Source organism: Pan troglodytes, chromosome 3 (assembly GCF_028858775.2).
Source record: "Pan troglodytes isolate AG18354 chromosome 3, NHGRI_mPanTro3-v2.0_pri, whole genome shotgun sequence".
NCBI lineage: Eukaryota > Metazoa > Chordata > Mammalia > Primates > Hominidae > Pan > Pan troglodytes.
The window spans coordinates 36456735-36469837 of NC_072401.2; the positions used below are offsets into that span (position 1 = coordinate 36456735).

The 13103-nt window shown below is 34.4% G+C and overlaps 1 protein-coding gene across 6 annotated transcripts in view; it reads right to left on the reverse strand.

The window, feature by feature from the left end:
• The window catches only part of ARAP2 (ArfGAP with RhoGAP domain, ankyrin repeat and PH domain 2), a 173235-nt gene that overhangs the window by 76253 nt on the left and 83879 nt on the right, over positions 1-13103 (reverse strand). For all 6 annotated transcript variants that reach the window (XR_010156526.1, XM_016951436.4, XM_063809457.1 and 3 more), the window contains exon 19: positions 78-241. Coding sequence is in view for 5 of the 6 variants with exons in the window: in XM_016951436.4 (XP_016806925.1) it covers positions 78-241 (164 nt within the window). In the remaining variant the exon portion in view is untranslated. The remainder of the gene's footprint in view (positions 1-77; positions 242-13103) is intronic.

Here is a 13103-nt window from a genome sequence, read left to right on the forward strand (position 1 = left end):
ATAGAGGTACCACTTAAAAACCTGTAAGAACGACACAATCAGTTCTAAGGGTTGAATAAAAACTCAGTGATACTTACCATACTGTGTAACAAATGCTATACAGCTGTTCACTATAATGGGAACGTCATTTTTGCTGAGCTGCTGATCTTGTAAAGCATTACCATCTGTACCTGCTGCTTTTTCAATTGCAGTATGCCAGACTGTGAAATCCAACTTGGTATGCCCATGGATGTATAATGTTCTGTAAAGTTTAAAAAGCATTTCAAATAATAATTTTGCTCTTTAAAAAAAAATCTTACTCCAAGACAGATTACCCTAAAATCCACACAATTATGCAAGACAAACTCTTCTTTTATCTCATCCACCACGAGCTTCCACTCAATCCCTCTTTTGCCTGTATAGTCACATCACTCCATAGCATTGAGGAAGCTCTCTGAATTTATGGTCTCACTTCTTTTCATTCCCTAGCCTCTTTTATTCTCTTTCTGAATAACTAAACTAAAACCATTGTGGCTATCACCTGTGACTTCTAACGGATATTTCCGGTTACGTTTTTTAAGGTTTTAGAATTGTCAATTTTATTTCTTAAAAAGAGAAAAAAACTAGCATTCAATTTGAATTTTATAGCATAATTCTTTCTGGATTTTCCTCCTATCATTCTGGTCACTTAGTCTCTTTCCCAATCTCACTTCCTCTTTCTGAATGGCAAAGTCGTAACCTCAGCACACACAAAAGCTCCATGGACTCTCCAGGGACATGCCATTCAGGCCAGTAGTTTCATCTTTTCACATAAATTAATTTACTTCCAAATCCCTATCTCCAGGCTGTAACTTTCATAAATCAGATCTCCATGTGACTGAAAAGCAGAAGAATAGAGCACTTGAGAGTGGGAATGACAATCAGACTTTTTGAACTTAAATTTTAGCTCTGCCATTTACTTCCTTTGTAACTTTAGACAAGTCAACCTTATTTTTGCTTCAGTTTCATCATTGGCAAAATAAATATAATAATAGCACCTAGGACAACACTCAATAGACGTAACATTAATGACTAATGTATAAACTATACTACTAAAGAATATTTATATTTGAGCATCTTCACCTTAATATGCAATAAGCATATCCAAGCTTTTGCTCTCCCATACCAAGCTTCTGGCACCAAAAATTTTCCACGTACCCCACGAGAAATTTAGGATTAATTAAGTGTAGATCAGTCTCTTTACCCAACCACTGCCACATGTCTTCAGTCACAAAATTCTGTTGACTACAGTTTCCCAATGTATTCACTCTGTCTCCTCTCCTTTCCAAGACTGCCTTATTTCAGATCTTCATGTTGTTCTTTCAGGTCACTACAGGCCCCCCTTACAGAATTCCTTTCCCAATTCTCAACCCCTGTAATCTCTACTCCTCACTATTGCTAGAATGATCTAAAACGCAAAGCTAATGACATCACTTCCAGATCACTGTCTTACAGTTCTTGAGTTTTCAAGATAAAAAGTCTTCATAATCTAGCCTATATTTTTACCTGCAAATTGATCTGTCATTCTCCTTTACTTAAGATACTCAGGAAACATAAACACACACAAATACACACACACACACACACACACACACACACACACACACACACCCCTCCTGGATTTTGTAATACATATTGCCTGCTCTTTGGCTGGCTACTCCAAACCTTCCCCCAAAATTATACTCCAGGTAAAACTCCTTAACACTGTTCCTGATCTCCCTCTTATGCTTAGTATGTCACAGATACTCCTTCTCAATCTTTCAATGATGGCTTTGTCCTGCATCATATCACCTTCTGTAGCTATCTGAATGTTTTAGCCACGAAACTCCAACCTTCACACAGGCAAGCAAAGAAAGTATTTCAGTATCTCCGGTCATTAGCATAGTGTCTGGCATTTAGTGGATACACAGCAGTTTTAAAGACCTATCACTAGATACAAAGTTTGCTTTAAAACATGAACTAATTGTTGATGTATTTTAAGTCTATTTACACCAAAGTAAAATGATATAATCTTGATTTCAGACTTGACAGGGCTAGTTTATATTCAACCCAAAGAGGCATGAATAAACCGCATGAATTCTGGGGCTTTGGGGGCCAGGGGTGGGTAATAAGGAATGTAATCTTTTACATTTCTGATAATCACTGTACCTAATATAAAAAGAGAAACAAAAAACTTCCTTTCTTTCCTTTGTTTTCTTTCTTGAAATGCTCCTGTAAGAAGACAAAGATACCTGCACCTTACCACACTCATATCTAACATCTGAACTTCCTATAACTACTACTGTTTTACTAATACTGGTGCTTGTAATCCTCATCTCTTGCTTCTTGACATCTTTATCTATTGTTTCTATTTTCCACAACACTACAGCAGTCCTGACCTCCAGGTGTTGTAATTTTCTTTTTGAAGAATTCTGAAATTTGCACTAATACACCTGACATGCTACAGCCTTTTCATTGATCTTATATCATCTTTAGCTCAAAAGCATTCTATTGCTGGATGTATTTGTCTAACTGAAATCATATAACTCAGATAATTTTTTGAGAAATATCAAACCTCTTGATTATGTGAACTTAATCAAAATTATGTCTTGCTATATTCGCAAGTTTAGGTAAAGAGAAAAACTTTTACATAATTTTCTAATAATTCAGTTTTAAATATGATATAAAATCTTTGTAACTATTTGCTTATAAACAACTACAACGGGTGTTTTAGCAAGCAGTGAAAGAAATCCAAAATGCAGTGGCCCTCCTACAATATGAGTATAATTCTGCCATAAACTGTGACATTTTCGAACTTCAAATTTTCTTTCCAGTCAGAAAAAAATCCACTGATGACGAGTTGAGCTGTCTCCTTGTGAATTAGTGAAGAGTAGAACTTTCTCAACTTGTCAAAGGGCGAATCCCAAAATATATATGTAGTGCAATAGATGGTTTGACATTTAATAGCATTGGTGCACTAACTTTCCTCTCTGATGCTTACCTAAAATTTGTGGACACTGAATAAAGCATCGAAAGATATTTTCAACACAAATGCTGGACGACTTTGAGATTTCAAGTGTTATCAAATTCACATTCCTGGATTCGAATTCCACAGAAACATTTACTTATATCCTGACAATCTGAAAAGTAATGTTGATGAACCCTAATTACAGAGAAATTAGTTATGCTAATTGTCTATTTTCTAAGCATAAATTCCAAGGGGCACTTCAAAGCCATATAAAGAAAAATTCTTATTTGCTATAATGAATCAAGACAGTTCAATAAGACCTTAGAAACCAAGTCCTAGGACTAACAAAAACAATTATATTAAAACTGCAATATAATAACCATGAAGCATAACAATCATATTTGAGCCTAGTGTATGACAAGAACCAGAAGTGCCTTCACAAATAATAGATCAATAAACTTGACCACATAAAAAATAAATATGCTCATATAAAGAAGATTTTAAACAAAACTGAAAAGCAAATGAAATACTCTACAAATATGGCTGGAAAAGATAATATCCTAAAGATTTATACAAAAATAAAATAGTAAGTCCTCCACAGAAATACGGTTATCAGCCATGGAAAGGTAAGTCACAGAAAGAATTAGCCGATGTAACCACAAACCAGTCTAAGAATCAAATATATGTGTGTGTATGTATGCGTGTGTGTGTGTGCGTGTGTGTGTATCTCAGTCCTATCACACCTAAGATTCACAAAACAGAATTTCCTGAGCAACTTATTACAAAGTCACACTATTAGAATGGACACACACATACACGCGCGCGCGCACACACACACACACACATATACACGTATATATGTAAAATCAATGATGTGTCAAAGGCAATTTATCAAAGATCTAAAATGTTTAATGTTCATCACTGGAGTATAACAAGATGAGCATAGCATTTTAAAGGCTGATGAGACACTCTAAAAATAAATTTGAAAATATGTTCTAAGAATCTTAAAACACGTATGCATTAGTTTTGACAATTAGTTCCAACCACAGGACTCTTTCATAAGTACATGATTTGAAATGAAGGCACAATATCTGTTTCTTTCAATATATTTCTGTTCCTCTCTCATGCACATGTGCACATGCACACAAACACATGCATTTAGCCGAGCATTGCAAAAATGGAAATAAGTTGAAATCCCAAAAACTAGGGAAAGGTTAAGTGATTTAGCTACATCCAGAGATATATATTATAAACTTAGTACAATAAGCAGAGAATGCATAATCGCACATATGTATAAATCCAATTGCATTTCCTAAAATGTTAAATTAACTCTGTGTAGAAAACTCATGGACATTTTGTTTCCTTCTTTATACATGTCTGTGTTTTTAAAAATGTAATTAGAAACAAATCACATAAGCCGAAGTTTTGACTGATCCCTTGAAGGAAAAGATATTTAAAGCCGTCTGAAACATGCCATCTTAGACTGTCATTGAGCTTTTGAGCCAGAGAACTGGAAATATCTCTGCCAAGTTTTTTTTTCCATATATGACTAGGAAACTAAGAGCCAGAAACAACGTGTTTAAGGTATCAGAACTAGGTAGGAATTGCACATTTGAGCTACTCAGTACTAGCCTAGTTCATGAGCCTTCCTTTACCTGAGGAATCAGATCTCCATAATTTAAAACTCTGGTCCTCAAGTCCAAAAATACTTATACCAGAAGTGAAATGCTGATGTGTATTTCTGTTGCCTTTCTTCTTAGTCCTATCACACCTAAGATTCATGAAACAGAATTTCCTGAACAATTTATTACAGTCACACTATTAGAAGGGACGTGAAAGATGATCTACTAAAGCCACTCATAACAGAAGACCTATTTCTCTTCTTCAAGACTGTACACTTACATTCTGCCTTGAAAAGCATCCTCGGCATGTTGGAAATGTAATGGATAGGACTTTGGAAGATAGCTTTAGAAGGGTATGCTGTGCATTTTTCTTTATACTTCCTAAGCAGCCTCTCAAAGAAGACCCTACTTCTCATCCAAATAAGCTTTTGGGTTTGTTTTCTTCTGGAAAAGTATGAATTGTGTTATTTCTGTGAGTGATGTTTGGTCATTAGAATTTTTAATGAACTCATTTTAAGTGTATGGTTTGAAATATTTTTGCAAATGTGTACACTTGTGTAACTACCACCATGATTAATATGTAGACCATTTCCATCACTCACAATGTTCACTCATAACTCTTTGCATTGCATTCCTTTCCCCACCCACAATCTTAGGCAAGAACTTATCTGCCTTCTCTCACCATTCATTAGTTTCCCAGCAATAAAGCTTCATAGGAATGGAATTACACAGTATTACTCTTTTGTGTCTGGCTTCTTTTACTCAGCACAATGTTTTTTAAGATTCATTCATGTTGTTGTTAATATAGGTCCCTTTATAATGATAATCACTACTTCACATATGAACACATACCATACTCTGTTTACACATTCACTGACTAAAAATCATTTGGGGTCTCCTCACTTTATATTATAAATAAAGCTGATTTGAATATTTGTATAGGAGTCATTTTGTGGACATATATTATGATTTGTTTTGGGCAAATACCTAGCAGCTCATTTGTTGGGATGTATAGTTAAGTGTAAACCAACTGTATTATTTTAAAAAACAAAAACCTGCTAAACTGCTTCCCAAAATGAATGTACTATTTTACAGTCCCACCATACTTGCCCACACTTTGCACTGCCACTTTCTAAAAAACTTAGTTTTTTCAGTGTGATCTCACTGTGGTTTTAATTTGTATTTCTCTGGTACTTAACTTTACATGTGCTTGTTGGCTATTCATAGACATTCTTTTAGACATTTCTATTCATCATTTTTTGCTATTTTATTGGGTTTTTGTCTTCTAGTTATATGCATTCTGTCCATGTTTTGGATATGAGTGCTTTATCAGACACGTGTATTTTGAATAGTACCAGTGTATGATTTCATTTTATTAACCATGTTGCTTAAAGAACAAATTATAATTGAGTTTTTAACTTATAATTCCAATACTTGTCATTTTTTCTAATTTCCTTGCTTTATCATATTAAACCCACAATATTAAATAGAAGTGGTGGGAATAAATATGTTTGCCTAATTCCTGCATTTGAGAGAATTTTTTGATTATATCCAATGTGTTAAATTCATTGGTATGAAGTTGGTCGTAATATTTTCTTATATTTTAAATATTAAACTGATGCACAGTTTTATGACAATGGTGATTTGTATCTTCTGTCCTATTTTCTAGTTAGAGTTTTATCAATTTTCTTAACTTTTCCAAAAAAAGTTAAAAATTTATTAAATAAATTGATTATTTCAAAGGACCAGCTATTTGTGGCTCAGATTTTTTTTTAAATATATTCCACTTATTCATTCTTTCTACTGTCTGTATCAATTCATTCTCTGAACCACTTTGGGTCTAATTTGCTCTTTTTTAGATTTTTAAGGTAAAAGTTTAGAGGATGGATTTTAGTGTAAGCATTTAAAGCTTCAAAGAGGATTTGATTTAGTGTAAGCATTTAAAGCTTTCAACTTCCTTGTAAATAGTTTTATAGCTCCATCACACAAATTTGATGTTATGATTATATTATCATTGATCAAATATTTCCTAATTTTTCCTGTGATTTCTACTGTGAAGTATGGCTTATTTGGAAGCATGTTTAACTTCCAAATACTCAGGAATTCCTCTGCAATCCTTTCCAGAATAAGGCAAGTTATGAATTAAATTCAATAGAAAATACTAATAGAGTATCAATCTATCTTTCCAGGCCCACTGTCACATATGTCCTCCTCAAGCACTCAAGGTTAAGGCCAACCCATACTGAGGTTGTTTCTAGCCCATCCTATTTCTCTGAACCTATTATTTCTACCTCTTGGACTACCTTAGTGTCTCAGACCCCCTTCATTTTTTCCTACTAAAGTCCTTCATTGGATTGTAGATCCAGTTAAAAATACTTTTCTTTAAAAAACAAAACAAAAACAATACACACACACACACACACACACACACACACACACATCTTAGATGGATTTGCTCATTCGTTTGTCCATTTTTTCCCCATCATATCATACTTATTTCTTCATAAGCTTATCTCCTGGTACATAGAGGTACTTTGAACTAACTGAAACAAAATTGTTGAAGCAAATAATATACGTTTTAAAATCTACCTTTTGTTAAAAGACATACATTCCCTTCATCATAATTTTCTTTAACATAAAATCACTTAATATTTGTTTTGTAATAGTCCCTTTCTTTTTTAAAAACCTGTGGGAGTGGTGAGAGAAGAGAATCTCTTGTTTGCCTTGGCAATATTCAGATTAAGCCATCTCTAAGAATTAAATCATCAGAAAGTTACAAAAGCAGTCAAGCTTATATTGTGGGCAATAGGCTACTGTTTAATTTGCAATTACATGCACAATTTAAAAACCACTTTAAGATAATTCAGCCTCTGGAGTATTGCTAACATATTAGCTGCTATAAAACACATTCAAGAGGGAGAAAAGATCATATGGAATAAGGTGATAGGAAATAAGGAATATTAAACTTAGGGTGCTAATCTCCCAAACTGAGAAAAGTAATCTGTTCCATAATTGTGAAACATATTGATAAAGTGTTTATTCCCCAGTGTTAAGCTTCTTTATGTGAAGGATTTGCAATTAAAACTAAAATGCAGTCAAGCTTGGGAGACATCAAGTGTATTATGCTTTATTATATATCAACCAAGGAATCTAAAACAAAAAAACACACTAGTCTTTTCTGTTTCTGATAACACAGTTTACTTATTCACACTGTGTTTATTAGAACCAACAACCTTTCAACAAAAGCATAATAAGTGTCTATGGCAATGGGCATGCAGCTATGGAATGTGAAAATGGTAAACACAGTAACTTATTTCTTAGAAAAAGATATGCAGAAGATGTAGGTTAAAGTGCAAAAATAGTTCTCAGATTTTGAGAAAAAGATGTAATTTCTTGAACATTTCAGTCAAAGTGATGATACAATTTCCTACTGTCCAGGAAAATGCCTTCTGCCTTCCTGATCTAGAATATTCACTAACAAGAGATATTTGACAATATGATTTTTTTTTATTTGCACAAACAGTACTAAGGCCTAAAAGAAAAGCACAGAATCTAAGTCCCAATAACAACATCAAATAGCGTGCCAGAAACCCCTAAGTGTGATCAAGAAAGCTTTATTTTCCAAAATAATTTTTAAAGTGTACAAGGAATATACATTAAAACGACACCATCTGGAACACCTTCTGTTTAGAGCTTTTTAGAGCAAAAATGCTGTGTGTGTGGAAAATATTATTGCAATATTTTTCTGTCTAAAGACACTCATGCTATGCATATAGAGAAAATGACCATGAAGATTAAAATATCTATCTAAATAGTGACTATATACAGGGGATAATTATCAATTTATGAACATTTCCAGTTTAGGGGGTTCTTTCTCCTCCTTGCCTTTAAGAAACATTAATGTAGTTTAGCATTTTAATCAAAGGTAGATAAGAACAGGAAAAATATGTGAAATTAATTCATTAAATTTATGTATGATTTACATTTCTGGCTCAAGCTGTTACTAGCAAAAATATAAGGTTCAAGCTTATAGCTGGTTGGTTTCTCTTTCTTTCAATTATTCACACTATCTCTACAGGCCAACAGTATAAATAATTGGAAGTTGTGTTACTTCCAAAAGCCACAATTTTATCTGTCACTGACAAGTCTAACAGAATCTACCATTGCTGACAGTCATCATTTCCCAAAGGGCTAATAGATCAAAAGGGAGATGAAAACAAGGGTGGTACAATGAAATTTTCTCATTTTGGCATGGTACTGAAACAGCTTTTCAACAATCACAGCTATAATTAACTAGCTATGTTTGAGTACTGGGAGAGAAGTGCATATTCTCTATCTTGGCAAATGATACTATCATTCATAGCATCACCCATGCCAGAAGCTCAGGGATCATCACTCTTATCTCCTAGTTCACAAAGCAATTGAAAATTGACTGGTATCTCTCTCAACATCCCACTACCACATGGAGAAAACTATCAACATCCAAAATCATCCATCAATTCTTCTTTTCTTACTTTTGCAGTTGAGGGATCTTGCTCTCTTGTTTGTACTCTCTCTTAGACCTTCAATCTCTCCCATTTTCTGTTTCTTTTCCATCAAAATTTAAACTTGTATAAGTTCAAGCCATCTGAAAACAAACTGCACATATATGCCCTTTCTGGGTCAAATCCTTTACCTCGTTAATCCTATGAACCTCCCTCCAGATATCTTTGACAAAGTGACCTCACCAGCTGTCTTGGTTTACTCAATTTCCATTCTTAGTCTGATCTAGTACCTGCCTGTTCACTTCTGCTCTCCCCCAAGTCACCAGATGGACTCCAAATCACTTATCTCATGGAGTATGTATTCTCACTGGGCATGTCCTTCTGTCAGCACTTGACATTTTAAACTGATCCTTCCTTTTTGAGACACCCTCTTCCTGGGCTTTGTAACACTTTGTACTCTCTCTTAGTTTCTGGCCTCACTCTCTGAGGAAACAAGCAGCTACTTCTCCCTGACAAATTCCCCTAACCCAAAATGATGTATAGTCATCAAAGCTCCAACACAGGACTTCTTCCTTTCTCTTTCCACAGAATCACCCTAAGTAATTTCACTTTCTTCCTTCTTTACGCTGGCAACTCCAAAATCTGTATCTCCAATCTGTTAATCTTTTCATGAATACCTTATCCATAAAAAATAACTTTCTCCCATCAATTTATTCTTAGATGTCTTATAAGAATCTCATGCTCAACATGTCTTAAACTCATTATTTCCCAGGCTCTCTCCCAAACCTGCTCCTTTTTCCACTATTTCCTATATGATGTCTACGTAGTCACAGAATACACAAACATATGTTTATGTGTCTACGTAAATAAGTAGATATGAGACTCTGTTTTGCACCATACAGGGTGCTGTGCCTGTCACGTATGTATAGTCTTTGTTCTTGTTCTATCAGGGTTCATAACCTCACATTCTTGGCATCTATTGTGCAGATTCTTTACTTTTATGCACACTGTGGACCTCCTTTCTCTCTACGCCATTTTCAATTAGGTAGGAATTCTATGGACACGTTTTCTAATAATTTTATAAAAATGTTTTCTAGTAAACATTTTTATTTTTCTAATAAATGCTTCAATTTTGAATTCTAGTAACTTATAGTGTCTATCCAGACTCCTAGAACACTTGTTGCTTTATATCCTGAGAAAGATCTCTACAAAGGTATTGGTAAATTAATATTGAACACTTGATTTTTAAAAAAATATTTAAGTTACAAATTGACCTTACTTTAACTTCAAAATGAATTATTTTCCTCAATACCATATAGGCAAAAGAAGGCTGTTTAAGTACTTAAAATGGGGCTTGGCACATGGTAACTGCCCCCATTGTCATCATTGTTATTATCAGATGATTATTGATTTGGAGTAAAAAGGAAAAGCAAGTAAACCAAAGACAGAAGCATGTGATAATATAATTGCTTTTAAATGGTGGGGATGGTACATTAGCTATACGAAGAGATTTACAGAAAATAACTTGGTTATATTTATCCTCACATTTCTCCCACTCCTATTATTACTCTTCACTTCCATAAAAATACTTTCAACATAACTTGTTAGTAACACATGTAGACAAAAACTTTCAATTACCAAAAACGTTATTAACTGTCTGTGACCATTATTTTGGAATTTCATTAGTTTTCTACTTTTCCATGAACTCAAAAATAATATTACAAATGAATTTCATCTCCTGATTTCTGCAGTCCAGCGGTAAGATCAAAACGTACAAAATAATAAAACATTTAGTGCTCTGGCTTCCATATTTTCCATTTATGAGGGGGTGGACTGCATGCAGTAAGCACTAAATAGAATTACATCAAACTGAATCATTCTAATCCATGTTTGCTACATTTTAATTAAAACCTATGTATCATTGGCCAAATACTCCATAGGTTAAAAAAAAGGGTACAAAAATACGTTGGTTATAATAACCTGAAAAAATGAAAAGGATAAACACATTTGTTAAGCTGATACTTGTCTATTTGTTTAAGAACATAAGCTCTGAGGGGTCAGACACCAAGTTTGAATTGTTTACCTTTTTTATTTTCCTGCCATGGAAGTAGCAGTTAGTAGGCATTCCATAAATATTAATAAATGATTGTAAAACTGCATTTATTCCAGTATTTTAATGTCAAATCCTATGTATATCTAATAATTCCTCATTATTTCTGGACATAAAATTAACAATACTCTCACAGTATAGTGAAATCACCATCTAGTACCAAAAATAAGAATCTAAAGTATCATTAACCATAATAATCTAAGAAATAAGTAAAAATGCAAAGTCCTAATTATGCCTAGAAGCTAAAAAACACAATCTGACATAAATATCTAATCAGCAATATGCTCGCTGTATAAAGCTCTTGATGTCGTCCCATGAAGTTGAAGGAAAGGCAGGTTCAGATAACCACTGAAAGTCATTATCCTTGTCACAGCAATAAAAATAATCAAATGAAGGCTTATTTAGCTATATTTTTATATCGCAGTTAAACATTGAACAAGATAAGACTGAACTGCACAGATCCCTTTATACACAGATTTTTCTTTTGCCTCTGCCACCCCCGAGACAGCATGATCAACCTCTCCTCCTCCTCAACCTACATATATAAAGACGACACAGATGAATACCTTCATGATGATCTACTTCCACTTAATGAACAGTAAATATGTTTTCTCTTATGATTTTAATAGCATTTTCTTTTCTCTAGCTTACTTTATTGTAAGAATACAAATAATCTTGCACTATTATAGAGCAAACCATACTGAACCAGTGTAATTAAGAGGTTTTTAAGCAAATTACAAGAAGCCAAGGGGAAAAAAACCAATTTGTTGAAGAAGAAAGGCAGTTTGAAGATTTCCCAAAGAACTAAAAATAGAACTACCATTTGATCCAGCAATCCCACTACTAGGTATCTATCCAAAGGAAAAAAATATGGTTCTACCAAAAAGACACCTGAACTCATATGTTTATCACAGCACTAGTCACAAGAGTAAAGACGTGGAATCAACTCAAGTGCCGATCAGTGGTTGACGGGCTAAGGAAAATGTCGTCATATATACCATGGAATACTACACAACCATAAATAGGAATGAAGTCAAGTCCTTTGCAGCAACATGGATGCAGCTGAAGGTCCTTATCCTAAGTGAATTAACACAGAAACAGAAAATCAAATACTGCATGTACTCACTTATAAGTGGGAGTTAAACAATGAGTTACATGGAAATAGAGATGGAAATAATAGACACTGAGGACTCCAAAAGTGGGGACCGAAGGGGGCAAGGGCTGAAAAACTACCTATTGGGTGCTACGGTCACTACTTGGGTGATGGGCTCAATAGAATCCCAAACCCTAGCACTACACAATATATCCATGCAACAAACCTGCACATATGTAGATATGTGCCCCTTGAATCCAAAATTAAAAATAAAAGAAACTGTCTTCCTTATTTCTCTGGTATGTCCCTGGCTGCTCCTTCCTAGGCTTCTTTGCGTGATCATCCTCCTATTCTAGACCTTTACATATCGGGGGACCTCCGGCTATGTCTTCAACTCTCTTTTCTATCTATACTCTCTACAAGGTGAACCTGTCCAGTTCCTTGGCAAAATAGTGTCAACACAGTGGTGACTCCCAAATTTATATCTCCAGATACAACCTCTTCACTTAATTTTAGACATGCGTATTCAACTGCTTACTCACCAGATCCACTTTGCCACCAAAGAGACATCTCCGAGCTACCATTCCCAAAACCAAACTCTTGATCTACTGTCTTAAACTTACTAATATCCTACCTCTATTCTCCAAGTATTTGTTCTCTCAAAAAAACAGCACCATAATTCAGTAATTGCTCAGGTCAAAAATTCTGGGATCATCCTTGACTCTTACACTTATCTAATCCATCAGCAGATCTTGACACCTCTAACTTCACGAAACATCCACTCACTCCTATTCTCAGGTAAGTCACTGCTTTCCTGCCCAGCATCCTG